Source organism: Lucilia sericata, unplaced genomic scaffold (assembly GCF_015586225.1).
Source record: "Lucilia sericata isolate MDLA Ls3-8-SP2 unplaced genomic scaffold, ASM1558622v1 Contig000108F_arrow, whole genome shotgun sequence".
NCBI lineage: Eukaryota > Metazoa > Arthropoda > Insecta > Diptera > Calliphoridae > Lucilia > Lucilia sericata.
In genome coordinates this window covers 467837-490737 of record NW_023994140.1, presented here as the reverse complement: position 1 = coordinate 490737, position 22901 = coordinate 467837, and the positions used below count along the sequence as shown (strand labels likewise).

The window sequence follows — 22901 nt, the reverse complement described above, 5'->3', positions numbered from 1 at the left end:
ACAAAAGCAAAGAAAATGTAAATAAATTTAAAAAATTAAAGAAAATGGCATAAAATTTATATAAAAATAATAAAATATTATTAATTATAACATAGAACAATAATGTTTATTAAATTTTAATAAAATAACTTAATAAAATATAAAAAGTTTAAAAGCTACCTACAAAAGTTAAGAGTGTTAAAAAATTAATGAAAATTGTTTGAAATTTAAACAAAAATAACAAAATATTAATATTTTTTACATAAATTATTTAAAAATAAAGATTTTTAATAACGTTTTCAATAAAAAGTGCTAAAGAAACTAACAGAAAAAGGAAGGAAACAAACGTGTCTAAACATGCAGAGTAATGTTTAATAACAAACAGCAAATGGTAAACAGCGACTTTAAAGGTAAATAAACATAAAACATATTAAACAAAATTAATTAAATATTAGTAATTTTTTAAAATAACATAAATTTCAACACGATATTCAATAATTTATTTATAAATTTAAAGTAAATTTAGTTTAAAAACAGGTTGCTAAAGCTGGAAAATGTTTATATACATAGTAAAACATAGAGGTAGCTTGTGGTGGGGGCTATAAGGGAAAAGAACTACTCAAACATTAAAAATTTTATAAAATTTATAAATTTTCTTGTTTAGCTGCTACTAAAACTCTTTCCTAAAAATTTTGTAAGGTGGGAGAGAAAATTCTAAAATATTCAGCATTTTAACAAAAAATTAATCCTTTTCTTTTGAAAATCTAAAGGTTTTGAAGTTTAACTTGTAAACTAAAGTCTAGGCAAGCAGGCGAGGGGCGTGAAAAGGGGATTAAAGCTAAACTTTCAGCTTAAACTTACCTTTTTACTATTATTTGTAGACATTTTCAACTTTTTCTTTAAAAAATTTCTTATTTTAATAAAAAATTAAGATTTTTCTTTGAAAAAATTGTATTGATTTTTTATTTAGTTTTGTTTTCTTTTTTCGTTTTGTTTTTTTAATATAAAAGAAATACAGGAAAGACTTTTTTTAAATTGTTGGCGATTTTTTTTTTGTTGAAAGAAAACATACAATTGTTTACACATAATTAACTAGTGAAAATTGAAAATAGAAAAATAAATAAAAAAAAAGTTTATTTAATCATATATATGACTATAGTGTTGCTGATAGACATGGATATAGTTTTCCTTTTCCTGTTGCGACATTTGGGCAATTAGTTCATCATTGATTTGATCAAGGGGATGAGGACGGCCGGCCACTAAAACGGAAGGAACATCATCGTCAGCCTCTTCCTCAGATTCGGAATTTATGAAATTATTATAATCGGTTTTGGCTAAAAGGAAAAATAAAGAAAATTGGAAAATTTCATAAGAATAATGCAATTAACCGTAAGAAAACTTACGTATTTTGGCATTTTCTATATCATTCTCATCATCACTTGAATCACTGGAATTTGCATTGGATTTGAGACCTTTCATGTGATTCTCTTTTTGACCCGGTTGCTTTTCATGCTGCAGCAAAACAGCCATAATATCTTCTTGTTCTTTTCTGCGCTGGCTATTCGAAGACGAGGTAGTTGCCGAACCCGTCAAACCACCTAATTGTTGGGAATTTTGTGCAGCCTCATTTAGAATGGCATCGGTATTATCACCATTATCTTCGGTAATAACTGTACTCTCTGTCATCCATATAGGTCGGGCCTTACGTTCAGCCACGGTTTCGGGCATATCATCGCCTCCTATATTGATGTCTACACGTGTTTCCTCTACGGCGAAACCTTGATTACGCGTGGCCTCACCCGACCACATTTGTCCTTCGCCTCTTTGGTTGGCCGGCTTGTTTAGACTAAATTTTAAAAAGAAAATACACAAAAAATTAAGAAAATTTCTTAAAACTTTACATTTAGCAAAAAAATACCCTCTTATGGTATCAATATCAACTGGTTCAGGTTCCAAGATCTCTGGCGCCAACTTAATACCCTCTACCTCTCTTAGTAAATCATATAAAGGCTGCAGCTGTTCATTGAAACGGGCCAACATTAAACGCGAGTCTTTTTTCGGTATAGCCGAACTATCCTCTTCCACGGTACTGCCACAATAGGTACAACGAAACTCTTGCGTAGCAAAATCAAACAATTGATCCGCCTCCAAATCCGTAAATGTCTTATTACAATTGCTACACTTAAAACTAGCCCGACTCGTAGCATCTCTTTCCTCCGTTTCCATACGTTTACGCATTAAATCCAATTTATATTTAACCACATTAACAAAGGTTTTATAGTTAATGAAATAGTAATTGACTTTTTGTGCTTTACCATCGGGTCCGGTTTCCATTTTTAAACGTATCTGTATAAATTTATCATTACGCAAGGTGGATATTCGAGCACGCATTTGTTTCTTTTCGAAGCGTAATAATTCGGCGATATCATCTTCTTTCATACAGGGATTACGCACCAGCATATCGATGATTAAGGCATCCTCGATGCTGTAAAAGCCACGCACTACTAAGCGGGCCAATTGTTTGAGACTACTAGGCACTTCGGTGACATATTTAACTTCGCCACTCGAGGTGGAGGAGGCGGGTGTAGAAGACATAGTGTGTGGAGGGTAATGGGAAATTTAGCAAGGAAAAAGTAGGGACTGTAAGAAAATTAGATAAAAATTTAATTAAAAATGTAGTCTTTTTGGTACTTTATGTAAATTTAGTAGATTAGACTATAGACTAGAATACAGACTAGACTATAGAGTATACTATAGAGAAGACTGTACAATAGACTAGATAATAGACTGGTCTATAGACTAGACTATGGACTAGACAATAGACTATGTTATGCACTAGACAATAGAATAGACTATAACCTAAACTATAAAATAGACCATAAACTAGACTACAAACTAGACTATAGACTAGACTATAGACTATACTATAGACTAGACTATAGACTAGACTATAGACTAGACTATAGACTAGACTATAGACTAGACTATAGACTAGACTATAGACTAGACTATAGACTAGACTATAGACTAGACTATAGACTAGACTATAGACTAGACTATTGACTAGACTATAGACTAGACTATAGACTAGACTATAGACTAGACTATAGTCTAGACTAGACTATAGACTAGACTAGACTATAGACTAGACTAGACTATAGACTAGACTAGACTATAGACTATAGACTATAGACTAGACTAGACTATAGACTAGACTAGACTAGACTAGACTATAGACTAGACTATAGACTAGACTATAGACTAGACTATAGACTAGACTATAGACTAGACTATAGACTAGACTATAGACTAGACTATAGACTAGACTATAGACTAGACTATAGACTAGACTATAGACTAGACTATAGACTAGACTATAGACTAGACTATAGACTAGACTATAGACTAGACTATAGACTAGACTATAGACTAGACTATAGACTAGACTATAGACTAGACTATAGACTAGACTATAGACTAGACTATAGACTAGACTATAGACTAGACTATAGACTAGACTATAGACTAGACTATAGACTAGACTATAGACTAGACTATAGACTAGACTATAGACTAGACTATAGACTAGACTATAGACTAGACTATAGACTAGACTATAGACTAGACTATAGACTAGACTATAGACTAGACTATAGACTAGACTATAGACTAGACTATAGACTAGACTATAGACTAGACTATAGACTAGACTATAGACTAGACTATAGACTAGACTATAGACTAGACTATAGACTAGACTATAGACTAGACTATAGACTAGACTATAGACTAGACTATAGACTAGACTATAGACTAGACTATAGACTAGACTATAGACTAGACTATAGACTAGACTATAGACTAGACTATAGACTAGACTATAGACTAGACTATAGACTAGACTATAGACTAGACTATAGACTAGACTATGGACTAGACTATAGACTAGACTATAGACTAGACTATAGACTAGACTATAGACTAGACTATAGACTAGACTATAGACTAGACTATAGACTAGACTATAGACTAGACTATAGACTAGACTATAGACTAGACTATAGACTAGACTATAGACTAGACTATAGACTAGACTATAGACTAGACTATAGACTAGACTATAGACTAGACTATAGACTAGACTATAGACTAGACTAGACTATAGACTAGACTATAGACTAGACTAGACTAGACTAGACTTTAGACTAGACTATAGACTAGACTATAGAATAGACTATAGACTAGACTAGACTTTAGACTAGACTATAGACTAGACTATAGACTAGACTATAGACTAGACTATAGACTTGACTATAGAAAAGACTATAGACAAAACTATAGATTAGACAATAGACTGGACAATAGAGTGGACTATGACTAAACTTAATTACTGACTAGAAAGTAGTCCAAAAAAATGTTTTTAAGTAACTTTGCTTAAAATAACAGTAGTATTTCCACTACTGTTATAAATTAAAAAAAATTAGAATATTCCGTTACTTTCCCAATTTAAACAAAAATCCTACGCTTTTGTTTACATTAATTAAACAATACAAACAGCAACATGCTGCTGTAGCCTAAAAACTTAACATTTTTCCCAAATCACAACATCTGGTAACTTTCTCTCTCTTTTTCTCTGTGTTAAAAGTAAACCCACCACACATGTTGCTAAACAAAACTTTCCCACCACTCAAAATAAACACTTTTTTTGTTTTGTTTACTCTTTTTACAATTCAACACACCCGTTTAAAAAAGCATGTGTCAAACATGAACATTTTGACATTTTAGCCGTCAGTCGTTTTTATTTTGTTAAAAATTACTTACCTCTCGCCTAGTGTTGTGTTGTTACTGTAGCTGTGTGCTAACTTGTGGTATCGTCGTCGTCGTATTATTGGTTGGTTGGTGGATTCTTTGTGAAAATTTTTTCTCAGTTTTCGTTGCTGCACTTTTTCTCCTTTAACAGTAAAGAAAATGTGAAATCTTCATAGAACTTGACATTATCTTAGGCTAAAGTTAGTCGGCGGAGAGTTTTTATAATTTGTTTAGCGCTATATTATGTAGAATTATGAATATTTTTGCAGACTTGAAAGAAAAAAAGCACACCGACCGCAAAAATATGCGAAAGGCGAGACAGGGTGGTCGTGCATGACAAATATTTTAAGAAAAATGGTTACGAACAAGAAGAAGCACAAGATGAGAAAAAAACTACAGTTTGACAAACAGCTGTTGTTGTTTGGGGAAATAATTGTAGGTGAAACAGGCTGTGTTTAGTAGAACGAGGTGGTTAAAGAGAAATTCAACATTTAGTTTGACAAACCGTTAAATTGTGAATTTAGTAGAAGAATCGTATTGTCAAGGCATTGGGGATGCAAAGCAAAGGTAGGATTTTTTTTAAAAAAGTAGTATATTTAGTGCTTTTTGTTGAAATTAGCTAAATTTGTTAATATAATGTTAGTTTTTAATAGAATTTTCTGCCTAAATGATAAAAATATATATTTTTTTGAAATAGTAGTAGATTTTAAGTTTTACATGTGTACCTCGTTTCCGTATTTTTCTCGAATCGTGAAAAAACTTAAAATATAATAGTCTTCCAGTTTTTAACAGTGTGACTCTGATTATTTTTAAACTGTACTCAACATTTAATAAGAAATATTAAAATTTCATGTATTCACCCTGTTTTACACAAGATGATCATGAATTTTTCGACAAATTTTCTCGATGCGAGAATTACTGAAACGGGGCACTGAGCAAGGTCGGTTAAATTTTTTGTAAATATGAGTTATCATCGTCAGAATATTTAGAAGGTTCACTCAACAGCCGTGAATGTTCGAGTATGTACTTTTTTTGCTAAAACACGTGAACTGTCTTAGTCCGAATTAAATTCTCCAAAAATTGTTGCATCCGATCTTTAACTTAGAAGTGATTAGAAAAAGTTTAATTCTAGCTATCAAGGTAACCTACTACAACGATTTGCATTCAGGAGTCCAATTAAGCGAAGGTGACGAAATTGCTATCATACCACCCATATATAAGTGGTGGATAATACCTATTCATAAGTAAAAAATTGTGGGATTGTGATAAAACGGGATATAATGAATCATTTGATACTTACCCGCGATATTTTAAATGTTGGCGAAATTAGCAACACCGTTACCGCTGAATCTTGTGGAGCAATATCATTATTTGTCGGTACGACCCGAGATTGTTTTGAGGGAAAAAGGGTGTGTTCAGTAGAGTATGAAGCCTACGAAGCAATGGCCATTAAACAAATTGAACTTATTTGTGAGGAACTTAGGCGTCAGTGGCCAGACATAGTAAACATCGCAATATGCCACCGTTTGGGTTTAGTAAAAGTTCGAGAGGTCAGTGTCGTCATTGCTATTTCTTCACCACATCGTAAAACATCATTGGACGCAGTCGAGGTTGCAATAGATGAACTTAAGAAGCGTGTGCCGATCTGGAAGAAAGAATTATACGATGAAAATGAATCCACTTGGAAAGAGAATAACGAATATCAATTTGGTGGCAGTGATAATTTAAGTACTTTCGATGAAAGAATGTGCAGCGTTGAAGATTCTAATCCATTACCGAGTCAGTTGATACAAATTTCTGCTTGTGAAAATGAAATTAAAAGACGTATCCAATGTTTTGTCGAAAAGAAACGCGATGAAATCGATCTGTGTAATATTATGGATTTTACCGATGTCAAACAACAAAAACAAGTTAATTCCCCTCAAGAGCTAATAAATTATGAAAACGACAATAATTCAATGACTTGTGCAAGAGTAAATAGTACCGTTGTTAAGCAGGAATATTCCAAATGTCATTTGAAAGTAAAAAAAGTGGAGAATAATATTGGACCGCAAATGCGCCCCGACTATTTAAATGCACTTGATAAGCTTATGGTTCCCATTGAAAGAAAAAAGTTAGAATTACAAAAGCAGTGCTCATCACATCGTTCAATAAAAGAAGAACATATGATGTTAAAATATCCAACTATCATAGAGAGATTAGAAAACATTGAAGAACACATTAACGTGCCACAATCTAATGTCAAAAATATATATCAACGTATAAAAGCCATAGAAGATCGCATACTTTATTTGGAATCAATATCACCTGAGTATCGTCACTTTTTGGTCGAAAAGTCTCAAATTGGAGAGACGAGCAATAACCTTGAATCGCTAAATGAAACTATACAACCGGCTGGTTTATTGGCATATGACAGAAAAATGTATTCTGTAACTGACATAGATACTATCATTAACAGTTTCGAAAAACGGGATCTGGATCATCAAAATACCAACATTTTAGATAAATAAATATAAAACAAATTACTTGTATAAAAAAAATAAAAGTACATTACTTTTAAAACTTGCCAAAACTACGTTTTTATGTTATTTTTAATGAAATTGCCAAACATTTTCTTTTTGAAAAATGTAATAGATTTAGTACATTTTTAAAAAACTTGCCAAAAATACGTTTTTATGTTATTTTTAATGAATTTTGGGCTAAAACATACTGAAAATGGAAAAAAGTTTGATTTTTAAAAAAGTAGTAGATTTAGTACCTTTTTTAAAACTTAACAAAAACATGTTTTTATGTCATTTTTAGTAAAATTTGGCAAAAAGCATGCTGAAAATGTTAAAAATTTACATTTTGAAAAAAGTAGTAGATTTAGTACTTTTTTAAAATTTACCAAAAAACAAGTTTTTAGGTTATTTTTAATGAAAATTTGGTTAAAACATACTGAATGTAAGAAAAATTTGCTTTTTGAAAAAAGTAGTAGATTTAATACTTTTTTGAAAACTTATTAAAAACATGTTTTTAGTTAATTTTTGATGTAATTTTTGATAAAACTTACAAAAAATGCCAAAATTTAGATTTTTTAAAAAAGTAGTAGATTTAGTACTTTTTTGAAAAACTGCCAAAACCTGCATTTACATAATTTTCGATGTAATTTTAGCTAAAAGTAATGGAAAATGGGAAAAATTAGCATTTTGAAAAAAGTAGTAGATTTAGTACTTTTTGTAAATATTGTTCAATTTGTAAATTTTCTATAAATTTTCATTAGAAATATACTAAAATAGCTCAAAAACTTGTAAAATTCTTTAATAGTTATTGAATTATTAATTTTAACTAAATTCCCTTTTTGTTGTAAGTTTTCCTTAGAATTTTCCCACAACATTAAGCTAAAAATAGCTTTATATTGTTAACAGAAACAAAGTTTCCAATTTCGTTAAAGAGGATTTGTTGTGATTGTTTTTGTTTGAACAAGTCCTTGTAAATTGTGGTGTGAACTTGGTTTCAACTTTTCATTCATATTTTCTTTGTTTTCATTTGGGTTTTTTTCTGCTTCTTCTTCTACTTATTGTGTAGGATTAGAAAAAGTTCAATACCATTAGAATTGAGAGTAACAAGTTAACACATGCATATAATATTTATAAGTTTTTTTCTAAAGTTTTTTTTGTTCTTCTATATTTTACCTCTAAAACCCAGCTGCTCAGACTCATTGACGCCAAAATGTTCCATTTAATATTTTATTTACTCAAACAGCAGCATCATCATCCTAACGTCATCAAAAACAACATCACAACAGACGCCATATTTACTTAAACATATCGCCCAAAAGTATACTACACTTTCTTCATATGTTATACTACTCCCTTTGGGGAGAGAGTCCTTTTTATGTTTAAATATTTATGTTGGTTTTTTTCTTTTTCTAGCTTTTTGTATTAGACTTAATTGTTTTGCCAGTGTTTTTTCGAATTTTCATTTCATTTATTGTTTTCACTCCTGCCCCCTTTGAAAATTTCACTCTCTTTATCTTTCACCTCCCACTCTAAATGTCTGGTGCTGCCACATGTTTTAGGGTTGGTGTGTGTTATTTCTTAGAAAATTGTTATAATTTCTTTACTTTCACTTGTTGGCAACAGGATTTCTTTAGAAATTTATAATTAAATGAAAGCTTTTAACATAAATTGCTGGAAATTTAAAAGCTTAAGGAAAATAAAAAACTTTAAAGACCAACAAATTTAACTAAAAGTTTTAGTACTTTTTCAAAAAATATCAAATTTTCTTAATTTTAGTTAATTTATATTAGAGAAAACCTAAAAAATGCTAAAAATTTGCTTTTTTAAAAAAGTAGTAGATTTAATACTTTTTTTTTAAATTTAGCAAAAACTAGTTTTAAAGTTATTTTTAATGTAGTTTTGGCTAAAAATTACAGAAAATAGCAAAAATTTGGTTTTTGAATAAGGTAGTAGATTTAGTACTTTTTTTAAAAGTTAGCAAAAACTAGTTTTTAAGTTATTTTTAATATAGTTTGGCTAAAAATTACAGAAAATAGCAAAAATTTGGTTTTTGAAAAAGGTAGTAGATTTAGTACTTTTTTGAAAAGTTTACAAAAACATGTTTTTATGTCTTTTTGAATGTAATTTTGCCTAAAGGTTACAGAAAATGCTAAAAATTGCTTTTTAAAAAAAGTAATAGATTTAGTACTTTTTTGAAAACTAGTTTTTATGTTATTTCGAATGTAATTATAGTTAAAATCTACTGAAAATGCCAAAAAGTTTGCTTTTTTAAAAGAGTAGTAGATTAAGTACCTTTTTAATTTTTGTCGTTTTTAGCAAATTTCTGTCAAAAATAATATTCTTTAATGTAGTTTTATCTAAAACGTACTGAAAATGCAATAAATATGTTTTTAAAAAAGTAGTAGATTTAGTACTTTTTTTTTAAACTATCAAAAACTTGTTTTTATGTAATTTTGAATGTAATTATAGCTAAAACATACTGAAAATGCCAAAAAATAGCTTTTAGAAAAAAGTAGTAGATTTAGTACTTTTTTAAATGTAGCTAAATTTGTTAATTTTGATACATTTTTGTTAAAATTTGTTATTGCTTATATTATTTAACTAAAAGTTACAGAAAATATGTTTTTTTAGAAAAGTAGTAGTTTTAGTACTTTTTCTAAAATTAGTTAAAATCGTTAATTTTAGCAAATATTTGTAAAACATTGCTATTGTTTGTGTAATTTAAGCATAAAATTACTGAAAATATCAAACAAATTGCTATTTTAAAAAAGTAGTAGATTAAGTACTTTTTTAAAAACTTGCCAGAAATAGATTTTTATGTCATTTTGAATGTAGTGTTAACTAAAACATACTGAAAATGCAAAAGTAATAAATTTTTAAAAAGGTAGTAGATTTAGTACTTTTTTTAAAAATTGGCAAAAACGTGTTTTTATGTAATTTTTTAGTTAATTTTGCCTTAAAGTTGCTAAAAATGCAAACAATTTAATTTTTTAAAAAAGTAGTAGATTTAGTACTTTTTTGAAAATGTTACAAAAACATGTTTTTATGGAAATTTTTAATATAATTTTGGCTATAACTAACTAAAAATGCAAAAATTACTATATTTTGAAAAGGTAGTAGATTAAGTACTTTTTTGGAAAATAGTTAAATTTTTTAAATTTAGCAAATTTTTGTTAGAAATTGCAGGACAATTGCTATTAAACTGCATTCAAAAATTTGCTAATGATGAAGAGAGCGTGGGAAGGCAGGTAGGAAGGTTGAGGGGAAGGGGTAGCTACAGGGAGTTAGACCAAAACAAGAGCCTAGATTTGTTTCTGCTTTATGACGTTGTTTTGTATGAATGGTTTTGGCGTGTGTTTGTGTTGCTGCAACACACATCTTTATTCATAACGCCTTCGCAACGAAATGTTCTTTTTTAAAACCGTTAACTGTCTTGTTGTTTTGCACTTTTTCTATAATTCCTTAATTCTACTTGTTTTTTTGTTGTCTCTAGTATTTTTGTTTACGTTAGTTTTAGTTAGATAGAATTCTTTAGGTTTTTGTGTTTTTTGTTCTTGTTTGTTCTTTATATAGAGGGATGGATGTCATTTATTATTGTGTTGTGTCTACTGACGTCAGAGTGAATGAGTAAATTAGAAAAATCCTTATAAAATCCCTATAAAATAGCAAACGGAAGAACGTAGTTTTATTGGTTAAAGTAATGAATGAATTATTATAAATAGTTAGTTATTAAAGGTTTTTAAGTTGAATTAATAAAAAAATAAAGTTTCGATAAGTTTTTAAAATTTTTAAATTTCCAAACTAGAACAGAACTAGAACAGAACTAGAACAGAACTAGAACAGAACTAGAACATAACTGGAACAGAACTAGAACAGAACTAGAACAGAACTAGAACAGAACTAGAACAGAACTAGAACTAGAATATAACTAGAACAGAACTAGAACAGAACTAGAACAGAACTAGAACAGAACTAGAACAGAACTAGAACAGAACTAGAACAGAACTAGAACAGAACTAGAACAGAACTAGAACAGAACTAGAACAGAACTAGAACAGAACTAGAACAGAACTAGAACAGAACTAGAACAGAACTAGAACAGAACTAGAACAGAACTAGAACAGAACTAGAACAGAACTAGAACAGAACTAGAACAGAACTAGAACAGAACTAGAGCAGAACTAGAACAGAACTAGAACAGAACTCGAACAGAACTAGAACAGAACTAGAACAGAACTAGAACAGAACTAGAACAGAACTAGAACAGAACTAGAACAGAACTAGAACAGAACTAGAACAGAACTAGAACAGAACTAGAACAGAACTAGAACAGAACTAGAACAGAACTAGAACAGAACTAGAACAGAACTAGAACAGAACTAGAACAGAACTAGAACAGAACTAGAACTGAACTAGAACAGAACTAGAACGGAACTAGAACATAACTAGAACAGAACTAGAACAGAACTAGAACAGAACTAGAACAGAACTAGAACAGAACTAGAACAGAACTAGAACAGAACTAGAACAGAACTAGAACAGAACTAGAACTGAACTAGAACAGAACTAGAACAGAACTAGAACAGAACTAGAACAGAACTAGAACAGAACTAGAACAGAACTAGAACAGAACTAGAACAGAACTAGAACAGAACTAGAACAGAACTAGAACAGAACTAGAACAGAACTAGAACAGAACTAGAACAGAACTAGAACAGAACTAGAACAGAACTAGAACAGAACTAGAATAGAACTAGAACAGAACTGGAACAGAACTAGAACTGAACTAGAACAGAACTAGAACTGAACTAATTCGTTGAGTTTTTTAAATTTAGTTTTCTTTTCAAAACAGCTGATATCATTTACAACAAAATACAACTCTAAATCTCTCCCTTTTATAATGATGATTTCACTTGCTCTCTCTCTCTCTACTTCTGATTCACTCTCTTTTGCCATTTTGCTTTGTTGACTCTCAAGCTCTCGTTTAAGTTTTACTGTTAAAATTTTAATTGTTAAGGGGGAGTTTTGTCTTTGTTGTTAACACTAATAATAACATATGTATATTGTTGTTATTGTAAATGAAAAAATTAGCAAAACAAAAACATAACAAGTGCGCAAAATCCTCCCCCTAACGGTTGATGTGCTTGCTTTTACTCATGTTTATGCTTTTATACTTTTATTTTTGTTATTGTAAAAGCATAGATTTGTTATTATTTGGCGAAAGAGAGATGAAGAGAGAGAGTGAGAGTGTGTATTTTTTTTCTGAGGAGGATATAGCAAAGAGTTTCGATTGTTTTTAATTATTTGTGAAAATGCAGTTTTGAGTCGTGCGCTGTTATGTTCGGTTATAAAAACGCTAAAAACGTAAAGAAATTTAAATAGAAATTTGTGTGTTAGAAAAGAAAAATATATAGATTATATAGAAAATCTTAAGAAAAACAACTACTGAAAATGTTTTAATATAAAAATAATTTAATAAAATTTCTTAATAAAAGAAAATTTTTGTTAAATTAAACAAGAATTTGTTTAATAAAATTTCAAATAAATAAAGTGTTTAAATAATTTGCAAACTAAAGGAATATATTTTTTTTAGACAAACAAAAAAACAAGGTGAATATTAATCCAATTTATGTTGTATGACAAATTTTTGTTTCTAGATTTGGAAAAATAAAAACTCTCTTTAAATGTACAAAAAACTCCACCATTTTTTTCTGGTTAAAAAAACAGATAATTGTATAATTTTGTTATATTTAAAGAAAATTTTCTTAATTTTCTTTTATTTAAAGAACTTATTTTTTAATTTAAGAACTAAGTTTTTGCTATTTTTTTTAGTTTACTTGACGTAATAGTAAAAAAGTTGTGAGAGAAAAAAAAGAAACGAAAAAAGGAAATTTAACCAAATCATCTTAGCACGTGATGTTTGCGTATTTTCAAGCTAAATTTTATAGTATTTTAATAGATTTTTTACATAAATAAAATAATTCTTATAAAAGAAAAAAATAGAAAAATTACAAAAAAAAAAAAAAAAATCCTCAAAATTTAAAAAAAAAATAAATTTCTTCAAAAAATTTTCTATAAAATTTAAAAGTTTCATAAAATAATCAAAAACACTTTAAAGTTTTTCTAAAAATTTAAAATTTTGATAAGAAATCAACAACTTAAAAAAATTCTAGCACTGTTCTAGTTATATTCTAGATCGGTTCTAGTTCTGTTTAGTTCTGTTATAGTTCTGTTCTAGTTCTGTTCTAGTTCTGTTCTAGTTCTGTTCTAGTTCTGTTCTAGTTCTGTTCTAGTTCTGTTCTAGTTCTGTTCTAGTTCTGTTCTAGTTCTGTTCTAGTTCTGTTCTAGTTCTGTTCTAGTTCTGTTCTAGTTCTGTTCTAGTTCTGTTCTAGTTCTGTTCTAGTTCTGTTCTAGTTCTGTTCTAGTTCTGTTCTAGTTCTGTTCTAGTTCTGTTCTAGTTCTGTTCTAGTTCTGTTCTAGTTCTGTTCTAGTTCTGTTCTAGTTCTGTTCTAGTTCTGTTCTAGTTCTGTTCTAGTTCTGTTCTAGTTCTGTTCTAGTTCTGTTCTAGTTCTGTTCTAGTTCTGTTCTAGTTCTGTTCTAGTTCTGTTCTAGTTCTGTTCTAGTTCTGTTCTAGTTCTGTTCTAGTTCTGTTCTAGTTCTGTTCTAGTTCTGTTCTAGTTCTGTTCTAGTTCTGTTCTAGTTCTGTTCTAGTTCTGTTCTAGTTCTGTTCTAGTTCTGTTCTAGTTCTGTTCTAGTTCTGTTCTAGTTCTGTTCTAGTTCTGTTCTAGTTCTGTTCTAGTTCTGTTCTAGTTCTGTTCTAGTTCTGTTCTAGTTCTGTTCTAGTTCTGTTCTAGTTCTGTTCTAGTTCTGTTCTAGTTCTGTCTAGTTCTGTTCTAGTTCTGTTCTAGTTCTGTTCTAGTTCTGTTCTAGTTCTGTTCTAGTTCTGTTCTAGTTCTGTTCTAGTTCTGTTCTAGTTCTGTTCTAGTTCTGTTCTAGTTCTGTTCTAGTTCTGTTCTAGTTCTGTTCTAGTTCTGTTCTAGTTCTGTTCTAGTTCTGTTCTAGTTCTGTTCTAGTTCTGTTCTAGTTCTGTTCTAGTTCTGTTCTAGTTCTGTTCTAGTTCTGTTCTAGTTCTGTTCTAGTTCTGTTCTAGTTCTGTTCTAGTTCTGTTCTAGTTCTGTTCTAGTTCTGTTCTAGTTCTGTTCTAGTTCTGTTCTAGTTCTGTTCTAGTTCTGTTCTAGTTCTGTTCTAGTTCTGTTCTAGTTCTGTTCTAGTTCTGTTCTAGTTCTGTTCTAGTTCTGTTCTAGTTCTGTTCTAGTTCTGTTCTAGTTCTGTTCTAGTTCTGTTCTAGTTCTGTTCTAGTTCTGTTCTAGTTCTGTTCTAGTTCTGTTCTAGTTCTGTTCTAGTTCTGTTCTAGTTCTGTTCTAGTTCTGTTCTAGTTCTGTTCTAGTTCTGTTCTAGTTCTGTTCTAGTTCTGTTCTAGTTCTGTTCTAGTTCTGTTCTAGTTCTGTTCTAGTTCTGTTCTAGTTCTGTTCTAGTTCTGTTCTAGTTCTGTTCTAGTTCTGTTCTAGTTCTGTTCTAGTTCTGTTCTAGTTCTGTTCTAGTTCTGTTCTAGTTCTGTTCTAGTTCTGTTCTAGTTCTGTTCTAGTTCTGTTCTAGTTCTGTTCTAGTTCTGTTCTAGTTCTGTTCTAGTTCTGTTCTAGTTCTGTTCTAGTTCTGTTCTAGTTCTGTTCTAGTTCTGTTCTAGTTCTGTTCTAGTTCTGTTCTAGTTCTGTTCTAGTTCTGTTCTAGTTCTGTTCTAGTTCTGTTCTAGTTCTGTTCTAGTTCTGTTCTAGTTCTGTTCTAGTTCTGTTCTAGTTCTGTTCTAGTTCTGTTCTAGTTCTGTTCTAGTTCTGTTCTAGTTCTGTTCTAGTTCTGTTCTAGTTCTGTTCTAGTTCTGTTCTAGTTCTGTTCTAGTTCTGTTCTAGTTCTGTTCTAGTTCTGTTCTAGTTCTGTTCTAGTTCTGTTCTAGTTCTGTTCTAGTTCTGTTCTAGTTCTGTTCTAGTTCTGTTCTAGTTCTGTTCTAGTTCTGTTCTAGTTCTGTTCTAGTTCTGTTCTAGTTCTGTTCTAGTTCTGTTCTAGTTCTGTTCTAGTTCTGTTCTAGTTCTGTTCTAGTTCTGTTCTAGTTCTGTTCTAGTTCTGTTCTAGTTCTGTTCTAGTTCTGTTCTAGTTCTGTTCTAGTTCTGTTCTAGTTCTGTTCTAGTTCTGTTCTATTCTGTTCTAGTTCTGTTCTAGTTCTGTTCTAGTTCTGTTCTAGTTCTGTTCTAGTTCTGTTCTAAGTTCTGTTCTAGTTCTGTTCTAGTTCTGTTCGAGTTCTGGTTCTAGTTCTGTTCTAGTTCTGTTCTAGTTCTGTTCTAGTTCTGTTCTAGTTCTGTTCTAGTTCTGTTCTAGTTCTGTTCTAGTTCTGTTCTAGTTCTGTTCTAGTTCTGTTCTAGTTCTGTTCTAGTTCTGTTCTAGTCTAGTTCTGTTCTAGTTCTGTTCTAGTTCTGTTCTAGTTCTGTTCTAGTTCTGTTCTAGTTCTGTTCTGTTCTAGTTTGTTCTAGTTCTGTTCTAGTTCTGTTCTAGTTCTGTTCTAGTTCTGTTCTAGTTCTGTTCTAGTTCTGTTCTAGTTCTGTTCTAGTTCTGTTTAGTTCTGTTCTAGTTCTGTTCTAGTTCTGTTCTAGTTCTGTTCTAGTTCTGTTCTAGTTCTGTTCTAGTTCTGTTCTAGTTCTGTTCTAGTTCTGTTCTAGTTCTGTTCTAGTTCTGTTCTAGTTCTGTTCTAGTTCTGTTCTAGTTCTGTTCTAGTTCTGTTCTAGTTCTGTTCTAGTTCTAGTTCTGTTCTAGTTCTGTTCTAGTTCTGTTCTAGTTCTGTTCTAGTTCTGTTCTAGTTCTGTTCTAGTTCTGTTCTAGTTCTGTTCTAGTTCTGTTCTAGTTCTGTTCTAGTTCTGTTCTAGTTCTGTTCTAGTTCTGTTCTAGTTCTAGTTCTGTTCTAGTTCTGTTCTAGTTCTGTTCTAGTTCTGTTCTAGTTCTGTTCTAGTTCTGTTCTAGTTCTGTACTAGTTCTGTACTAGTTCTGTTCTAGTCCTGTTCTGGTTCGGATCAAGTTCTAGTTTTGTTCTTGTTCTTTTGAAATTTGTTCGAAATGTTTAATATAAAATCTTGGTTTTGTTAAATTTCCTTAAAATCTTTCAATTTGATTTCATTATTTTTCCTTTACAATTTGTCTAAATTCAATTTCCTGCGGCCATTATTGTGTGTTTTTTCTTCTATTTTGCTTTTCCATAATATTTACGTGTTTTTGTTGTTTTTTGCTTTCTTTCTCATGTATAAAAAAGTACCCATGTGTTTTGGAATAGTTAAGTGAGTAAATAAATGTGTAAATGTCTATGTATGAGTATCAAAGAAAAATAACGTTGTTTACTTGTGTGATGTCATTTCTGGTTCTATTTTCCATAAAGCATTTTTTATGTTCCCTGCTGTAGAGAACGAAAAAAACAAGTTTTTTAGCGTAAAAATTGTGTTGCATACTTAGCTGCTACTTTATAACGTTAATGTCCTATTAAAAGGGGTGGGAATAGAGGTTTATTTGTTTGTTTGGTTTTTCTATAACACCCCATTTAAGTCAACGATGCATTACTAATGAGCCTAGATAATTACGTAAAAAACAAAGGAAAAAAAAACAAAAGCAAAAAACAATTGCAAACACAGATAAATATAAAAAACAGAGCGTATGAGTGATATGGAATTGGTAGTTCTAAGTTTGTAGTTTTAAAAGGAATTTAGGAGGCTCCAAGATTAAAACTTTAAATGGAATTTAAATTTACTTAAAAACGACTTTAAACTCCATAAACCTTTCTTTTCCCAAAACAAAATTTTAAATCACCATTTGTTCTACAAGGCGTATGAGGAATAATATAATAATACATGTAAATAAAACATAAATTACATACAACATTTCTCTTCTTTCTACTTTTGAGTTTTATAACAAAATAATTCACATTCATTTTTCTGCTTTTATTATATAATTTTTGTTGCCAATTGTAGACGGCTTTTGTTAAGTTCCAAGTTTGTTTTGTAATAAGTATAATAATAAGCAAAAAATAACAAAAAAGAAAAGAAGAAAATTAAAATAAATTATGAATTACCATAATTATACACTTATAAAAGTTACATATTAATGTTAACATTTAAGGAATAAAAGATAGAGGGGAGAAAGGGATTTGAGTTTTTAAATTAAAAATAAAATACATTTTCTAGAGAATTCATGTTATTTAAATAACAACTGTAGAGCTTTATTATAAGCTTTATAGTCTGGGCTATAGATTGTCTATAGTTTGGTCTATGGATTGTCTATAGTCTAGACTTTATATTTTCTATAGCCTGGAGTATAGATTGTCTATAATCTGGAGTAAAGGTTAGACTATAGTCAAGACTATAGACGTCTTGACTATATATAGTCAATAGTCAGGATTACAGATTGTTTAAAGTCTGGACCCTATATTGCCTATAGTCTGGAATATAGATTTTCTATAAATTGTCTATAGACTGGACTATAGATTGTCTACATATTGTCTTTACAATATATAGTCAATAGTCTGGAGTACAGATTGTCTAAAATCTGGTCTATAGACCAGACCTTGTGGTCTACAGATTGTCTATAGTCTGATCTGTAGATTGTCTGAAGTCTGATCCATAGATTGTCTAAAGTCTGGGCATTAGATTGTCTATAGTCTGGACTATAGATTGGCTATAGTCTGAACTATAGATTGGCTATAGTCTGGACTATAGATTGTCTATAGTCTGGACTATAGATTGTCTAGTCTGGACTATAGATTGTCTATAGTCTGGACTATAGATTGTCTATAGTCTGGACTATAGATTGTCTATAGTCTGGACTATAGATTGTCTATAGTCTGGACTATAGATTGTCTATAGTCTGGACTATAGATTGTCTATAGTCTTGACTGTAGATTATCTATAGTCTTGACGATAGATTATCTATAGTCTGTAGCCCGGACTATAGATTGTCTACAGCCTACAGCCTACTACAGATTGCCTATATACTGGTATGTGGATTGACTATAGTCTGGTCTATAGACTGTCCACAGTCTGGACTATAGATTGCCTATAACCAGAACTATAGATTGTCTAAAGCCTGGATTATAGATTGTATAAAGTCTGGACTATAGATTGTCTAAAGTCTGGACTATAGATTGTCTATAGTCTGGACTATAGATTAGCTATAGTCTGGACTATAGATTGTCTATAGTCTGGACTATAGATTATCTATAGTCTGCACTATAGATTGCCTATAATCTAGTCTGCAGATTGACTATAGCCTGGACTATAGATTGTCTGTAGTCCAGGCTATATATAGACTGGACTGCAGATTATTTATATACCAGTGGATTGACTATAGTCTGGTGTACAGGTTGTCCATAGTCTGGACTATAGATTGTCTATAACCCGAACTATAGATTGTCTATAGTCTGGACTATAGATTGTCTATAGTCTGGACTAAAGATTGGCTATAGTCTAAACTATAGATCATCTATAGTCTTAACAATAGATTGTCTATAGTCTGGACCATATATTGTCAATAGTCTGGACTATAGATTGTCTATAGTCTGGATTACAGAATGTCTATAATCTGGACTATAGATTGTCTATAGTTTGGACTATGGGTTGTCTATAGTTAGATTGTCTATAGTCTGGTGTATAGATTGTCTATATAGATTATAGAATGTCCATAATCTGGACTGTAGATTGTCTATAGTTTGGACTATAGGTTGTCTATAGTTTGGACAGTAGATTGTCTATAGTCTGGTGTATAGATTGTCTATATAGATTATAGAATGTCCATAATCTGGACTATAGATTGTCTATAGTTAAGACTATGGGTTGTCTATAGTTAGATTGTCTATAGTCTGGTGTATAGATTGTCTATATAGATTATAGAATGTCCATAATCTGGACTGTAGATTGTCTATAGTTTGGACTATAGGTTGTCTATAGTTTGGACAGTAGATTGTCTATAGTCTGGTGTATAGATTGTCTATATAGATTATAGAATGTCCATAATCTGGACTATAGATTGTCTATAGTTAAGACTATAGATTGTCTATAGTTTAGACTATAGGTTGTCCATAGTTTGGACTATAGATTGTCTATAGTCTGGTGTATAGATTGTCTATAGTCTGTACTATTGATTGTCTATAGTCTGGACTATATATTGTCTATAGTCTGGACTATAGATTGTCTATAGTCTGGACTATAGATTGTCTATAGTCTGGACTATAGATTGTCTATAGTCTGGACTATAAATTGTCTATAGTCTGGACTATAAATTGTCTATAGTCTGGACTATAGATTGTCTTTAGTCTGGACCATATATTGTCAATAGTCTGGACTATAGATTGTCTAAAGCCTGGATTACAGAATGTCTATAATCTGGACTATAGATTGTCTATAGTTTGGACTATAGCTTGTCTATAGTCTGGACTATAGATTGCTATAGTCTGGGCTATAGATTGTCTATAGTCTGGACTAGAGATTATCCATTGTCTGGTGTATAGATTGTCCGTAGTCTGGACTTTAAATTGCCTGTAGCCTGGATAATACATTGTCTTTAGTATGGACTTAATTATCTCTCCTTAAAAAGTCGTTTAAAGTTTGGAATGTTTACTAAAACGTGTCCTTTCTTTTATGCAAGAAAATTCCCTTTAAACTTTTCCTTTCATTTATTAAGGCGTGAAAATTCTTTAAGAAAATTTTCTTTTGTCTCAGTAAGTTTTCATGTCAACCCATGTTAACCCATTTATTTTTCCCTTATTGATGATAACTTTCTCTTCTTGTATTCTTCACACTTCCAATTGTTTTATTAATCATTAGAAACTTTTGTTTATTCTCTATCTTTCAATCATTCTAATTTGTAGTTTCCTCTGTTGTATGATGATTAAACTGAAGCCTGACGATGATGATGATGACACATTACAAGAAACAGGGATTTTTCTATCATTATTTGCATAAACATTTTTTAAACAAAAGAATTACGCAAAATACTCATACACTTGAATGAAAGTTAGAAAAAAGCAACAACAACAATAATAGCTTGCTTTTTAGACTTTATTGTTTTTGTAGTTTAATAGAGTACGAGTGCAAGTAAATAAGTAAGTCCTTGCTATACACACATACCCACACTTGCCCATTTTCAGCTATAGACATCCATCAATATGCAGTGAAATCAAAGCGAGTATGTTAACGTTATTTAGCTCTCTCTCTCTATGTCTCTCTCTCTTATATCTCCGTTTCCTGTTTGTAACTGTAGGAGTTTTTATATGGTTAGGAATGTGTGGGGTTTTTTCTATAAAAAGAGAAGGAGTGGGAAAAAGAGAGTTTTGTTTGAAGTTTTTTTTCTATTGAATTGTTTTTTTTTCTTGTTGTTTTTTTTTTCTTTTCATATGCATCCTGCCTTAAGCCTAAATAAAATGTTCTGTGTCATGGCTGTTTGGCCGATTTGTTAGTGTTGTTTTCTATAAAGTTTTGTATGGTTGTAGGTATGAGTGTTTTTGTATATGTATGCCTATTATTCGTGGTTGAAAATTTCTTTTATTGATTTTCTTTCCTTTCATGTTTATCTCCATTTATTTAACAAACACACAAAATTACATACATACATACATACATACATATGTATGTAAGTGGTTTACATTTACATTTAAACAACATGTGCATGTTGGTTAGTGTAAAGGTGTGTTGTTTTGTGTAATATTCATATATAAACAATGTTGTTGGGTTATTTTGTCTATTCTTTATTTTATTATTTTGTTTGTTTGTTTGTTGTGTTGTTATTACCGACACCGCCGCTGAAATGTTTCTAACACAAAATCGAAAGACAGAGAGAATATAAAAATTGTTAGAAAAGCTAAATTTGTAAAAAAAAGACAAAAATGATGTTAAACTTTATGAAAGGATTTAAAGCGGTTTAGAAAAGGGTTTAAGAGACAAATTTTTAAACCTTTAATCCAGAATATAGACAATATATAGACCGGACTATAGACAGTATATAGACCGGACTATAGACAAACTATAGTCCAGACTATAGACCATTTTTAGTCCAAACTACATAGAATCTGTAGTCCAAACTACAGACAATCTACAGTACATACTATAGACAATCTATAGTCCAGACTAAACGCAATCTATGGTCCAGACTCTAGATAATAGACAATATATAGTCCACTATAGACAATATATAGTCCAGACTTTAGACAATATATAGTCCAGACTATAGAAAATCTGTAGTCCAGACTAAAGACAATATATAGTCCAGACTATAGATAATATATAGTTCAGACTATAGGCAATCTATAGTCCTGAATATTGACAATCTATAGTCCAGATTACAGACTGTATACAATTTATAGTCTAGACTATAGACGTTGTAAAGTACAGACTATAGACAATCTATAGTCCAGACTTTAGACAATATATAGTCCACACTATAGACGATCTGTAGACTAGACTATAGACAATCTATAGTCCTATATAATCAGACTATAGATAAATCTATAGTCCAGACTATAGACAATCTATAGTCCAGACTATAGACAATCTATAGTCCAGACTATAGACAATCTATAGTCCAGACTATAGACAATCTATAGTCCAGACTATAGACAATCTATAGTCCAGACTATAGACAATCTATAGTCCAGACTATAGACAATCTATAGACAATCTATAGTCCAGATATAGACAATCTGTAGTCCAAACTATAGACAATCTATAGTCCAAATTATAGACCAGATTATAGACAATCTATAGTCCAGACTATAGATAATCAATAGTCCAGACTTTAGACAATCTATAGACCAGACTATGGACAATCTATAGTCCAGACTATGGACAATCTATAGTCCAGACTATAGACAAACTATAGTCCAGACTACAGATAATCTATAGTCCAGACTATAGACAGTCTATTGTCCAGACTATAGACAGTCTATAGTCCAGACTATAGACAGTCTATAGTCCAGACTATATACAGTCTATAGACAGTCTAGACCAGTCTATAGTCCAGACTATAGACAGTCTATAGCTCTACTATAGTTCAGACTATAGACAATCTATAGTCCAGACTATAAACAATCTATATTCGAGAATATAGACAATCTATAACCCAGACAATAGACAAACTATAGACTAGATTATAGACAATCTTTAGTCCAGATATAGACACTATAGACAATCTATAGTCAAGATTATTGACAATCAATAGTCCAGATTATAGACTATCTATAGTCGAGACTATAGACAACCTATAGACTACACTATAGACAATCTATAGTCCAGATTATAGACAATCTATAGTCCAGACTATAGACAATCTATAGTCCAGACTATAGATAATCTATAGTCCAAACTATAGACAATTTATAGTCCAGGCTGTAGACAGTCTATAGTCCAGACTATAGACAATCTATAGTTCAGACTATAGGCAAACTATAGTCTGGACTATAGACAATCTATAGTCCAGACTATAGACGAACTATAGTCCAGACTATAGATAATCTATAGTCCAGACTATGGACAATCT

At 30.8% G+C, this 22901-nt stretch overlaps 3 protein-coding genes across 8 annotated transcripts in view; 2 read left to right on the top strand and 1 right to left on the bottom strand.

Annotated features, from left to right (window-relative positions):
- Positions 1–226: 226 nt before the first annotated feature.
- Positions 227–22901, top strand: part of LOC119600257 (F-box/LRR-repeat protein 16) — a 110770-nt gene continuing 88095 nt past the window's right edge. Inside the window, exon 1 of one of the 3 annotated variants that reach the window (XM_037950373.1) lies at positions 227–389. The gene's annotated coding sequence lies outside the window, so the exon portion shown is untranslated. Of the gene's footprint in view, positions 390–4829; positions 4871–12608; positions 12900–22901 lie in introns of those variants that run through there. The other 2 variants (XM_037950374.1, XM_037950372.1) reach the window with 2 other exon arrangements.
- Positions 1025–5093, bottom strand: LOC119600258 (general transcription factor IIE subunit 1). The gene is made up of 4 exons (XM_037950375.1): positions 4801–5093; positions 1898–2619; positions 1383–1825; positions 1025–1313 (listed from the first exon to the last, which is right to left on the bottom strand). The coding sequence occupies exons 2-4, from the start codon at positions 2572–2574 to the stop codon at positions 1117–1119; spliced, it is 1317 nt and encodes a 438-aa protein (XP_037806303.1). The 5' UTR covers positions 2575–2619; positions 4801–5093; the 3' UTR covers positions 1025–1116.
- On the top strand, positions 4754–7363 carry LOC119600259 (molybdopterin synthase catalytic subunit-like). 4 transcript variants are annotated; one of them, XM_037950376.1, is made up of 2 exons: positions 4754–4874; positions 5921–7363. In XM_037950376.1, the coding sequence occupies exon 2, from the start codon at positions 6069–6071 to the stop codon at positions 7296–7298; it is 1230 nt and encodes a 409-aa protein (XP_037806304.1). In that variant the 5' UTR covers positions 4754–4874; positions 5921–6068; the 3' UTR covers positions 7299–7363. The 4 variants fall into 4 exon arrangements, with proteins under 4 accessions (XP_037806304.1, XP_037806306.1, XP_037806307.1 ...); XM_037950378.1 differs by having other exon boundaries at positions 4784–4874; positions 5904–7363; XM_037950379.1 differs by having other exon boundaries at positions 4792–4874; positions 5910–7363.

What these genes read in the sequence shown, in the direction of transcription:
- LOC119600259 (XM_037950376.1), top strand. Translation starts at nt 6,069, where the DNA reads ATGAATCATTTGATACTTACCCGCGATATTTTAAATGTTGGCGAAATT.
- LOC119600258 (XM_037950375.1), bottom strand. Translation starts at nt 2,574, where the DNA reads ATGTCTTCTACACCCGCCTCCTCCACCTCGAGTGGCGAAGTTAAATAT. An exon ending in GATATTGATACCATAAGAGG is followed by an intron (nt 1,826 to 1,897) that starts GTATTTTTTTGC and finishes TTTAAAATTTAG; the next exon opens with TCTAAACAAGCCGGCCAACC. An exon ending in TATAGAAAATGCCAAAATAC is followed by an intron (nt 1,314 to 1,382) that starts GTAAGTTTTCTT and finishes TTTTCCTTTTAG; the next exon opens with CCAAAACCGATTATAATAAT.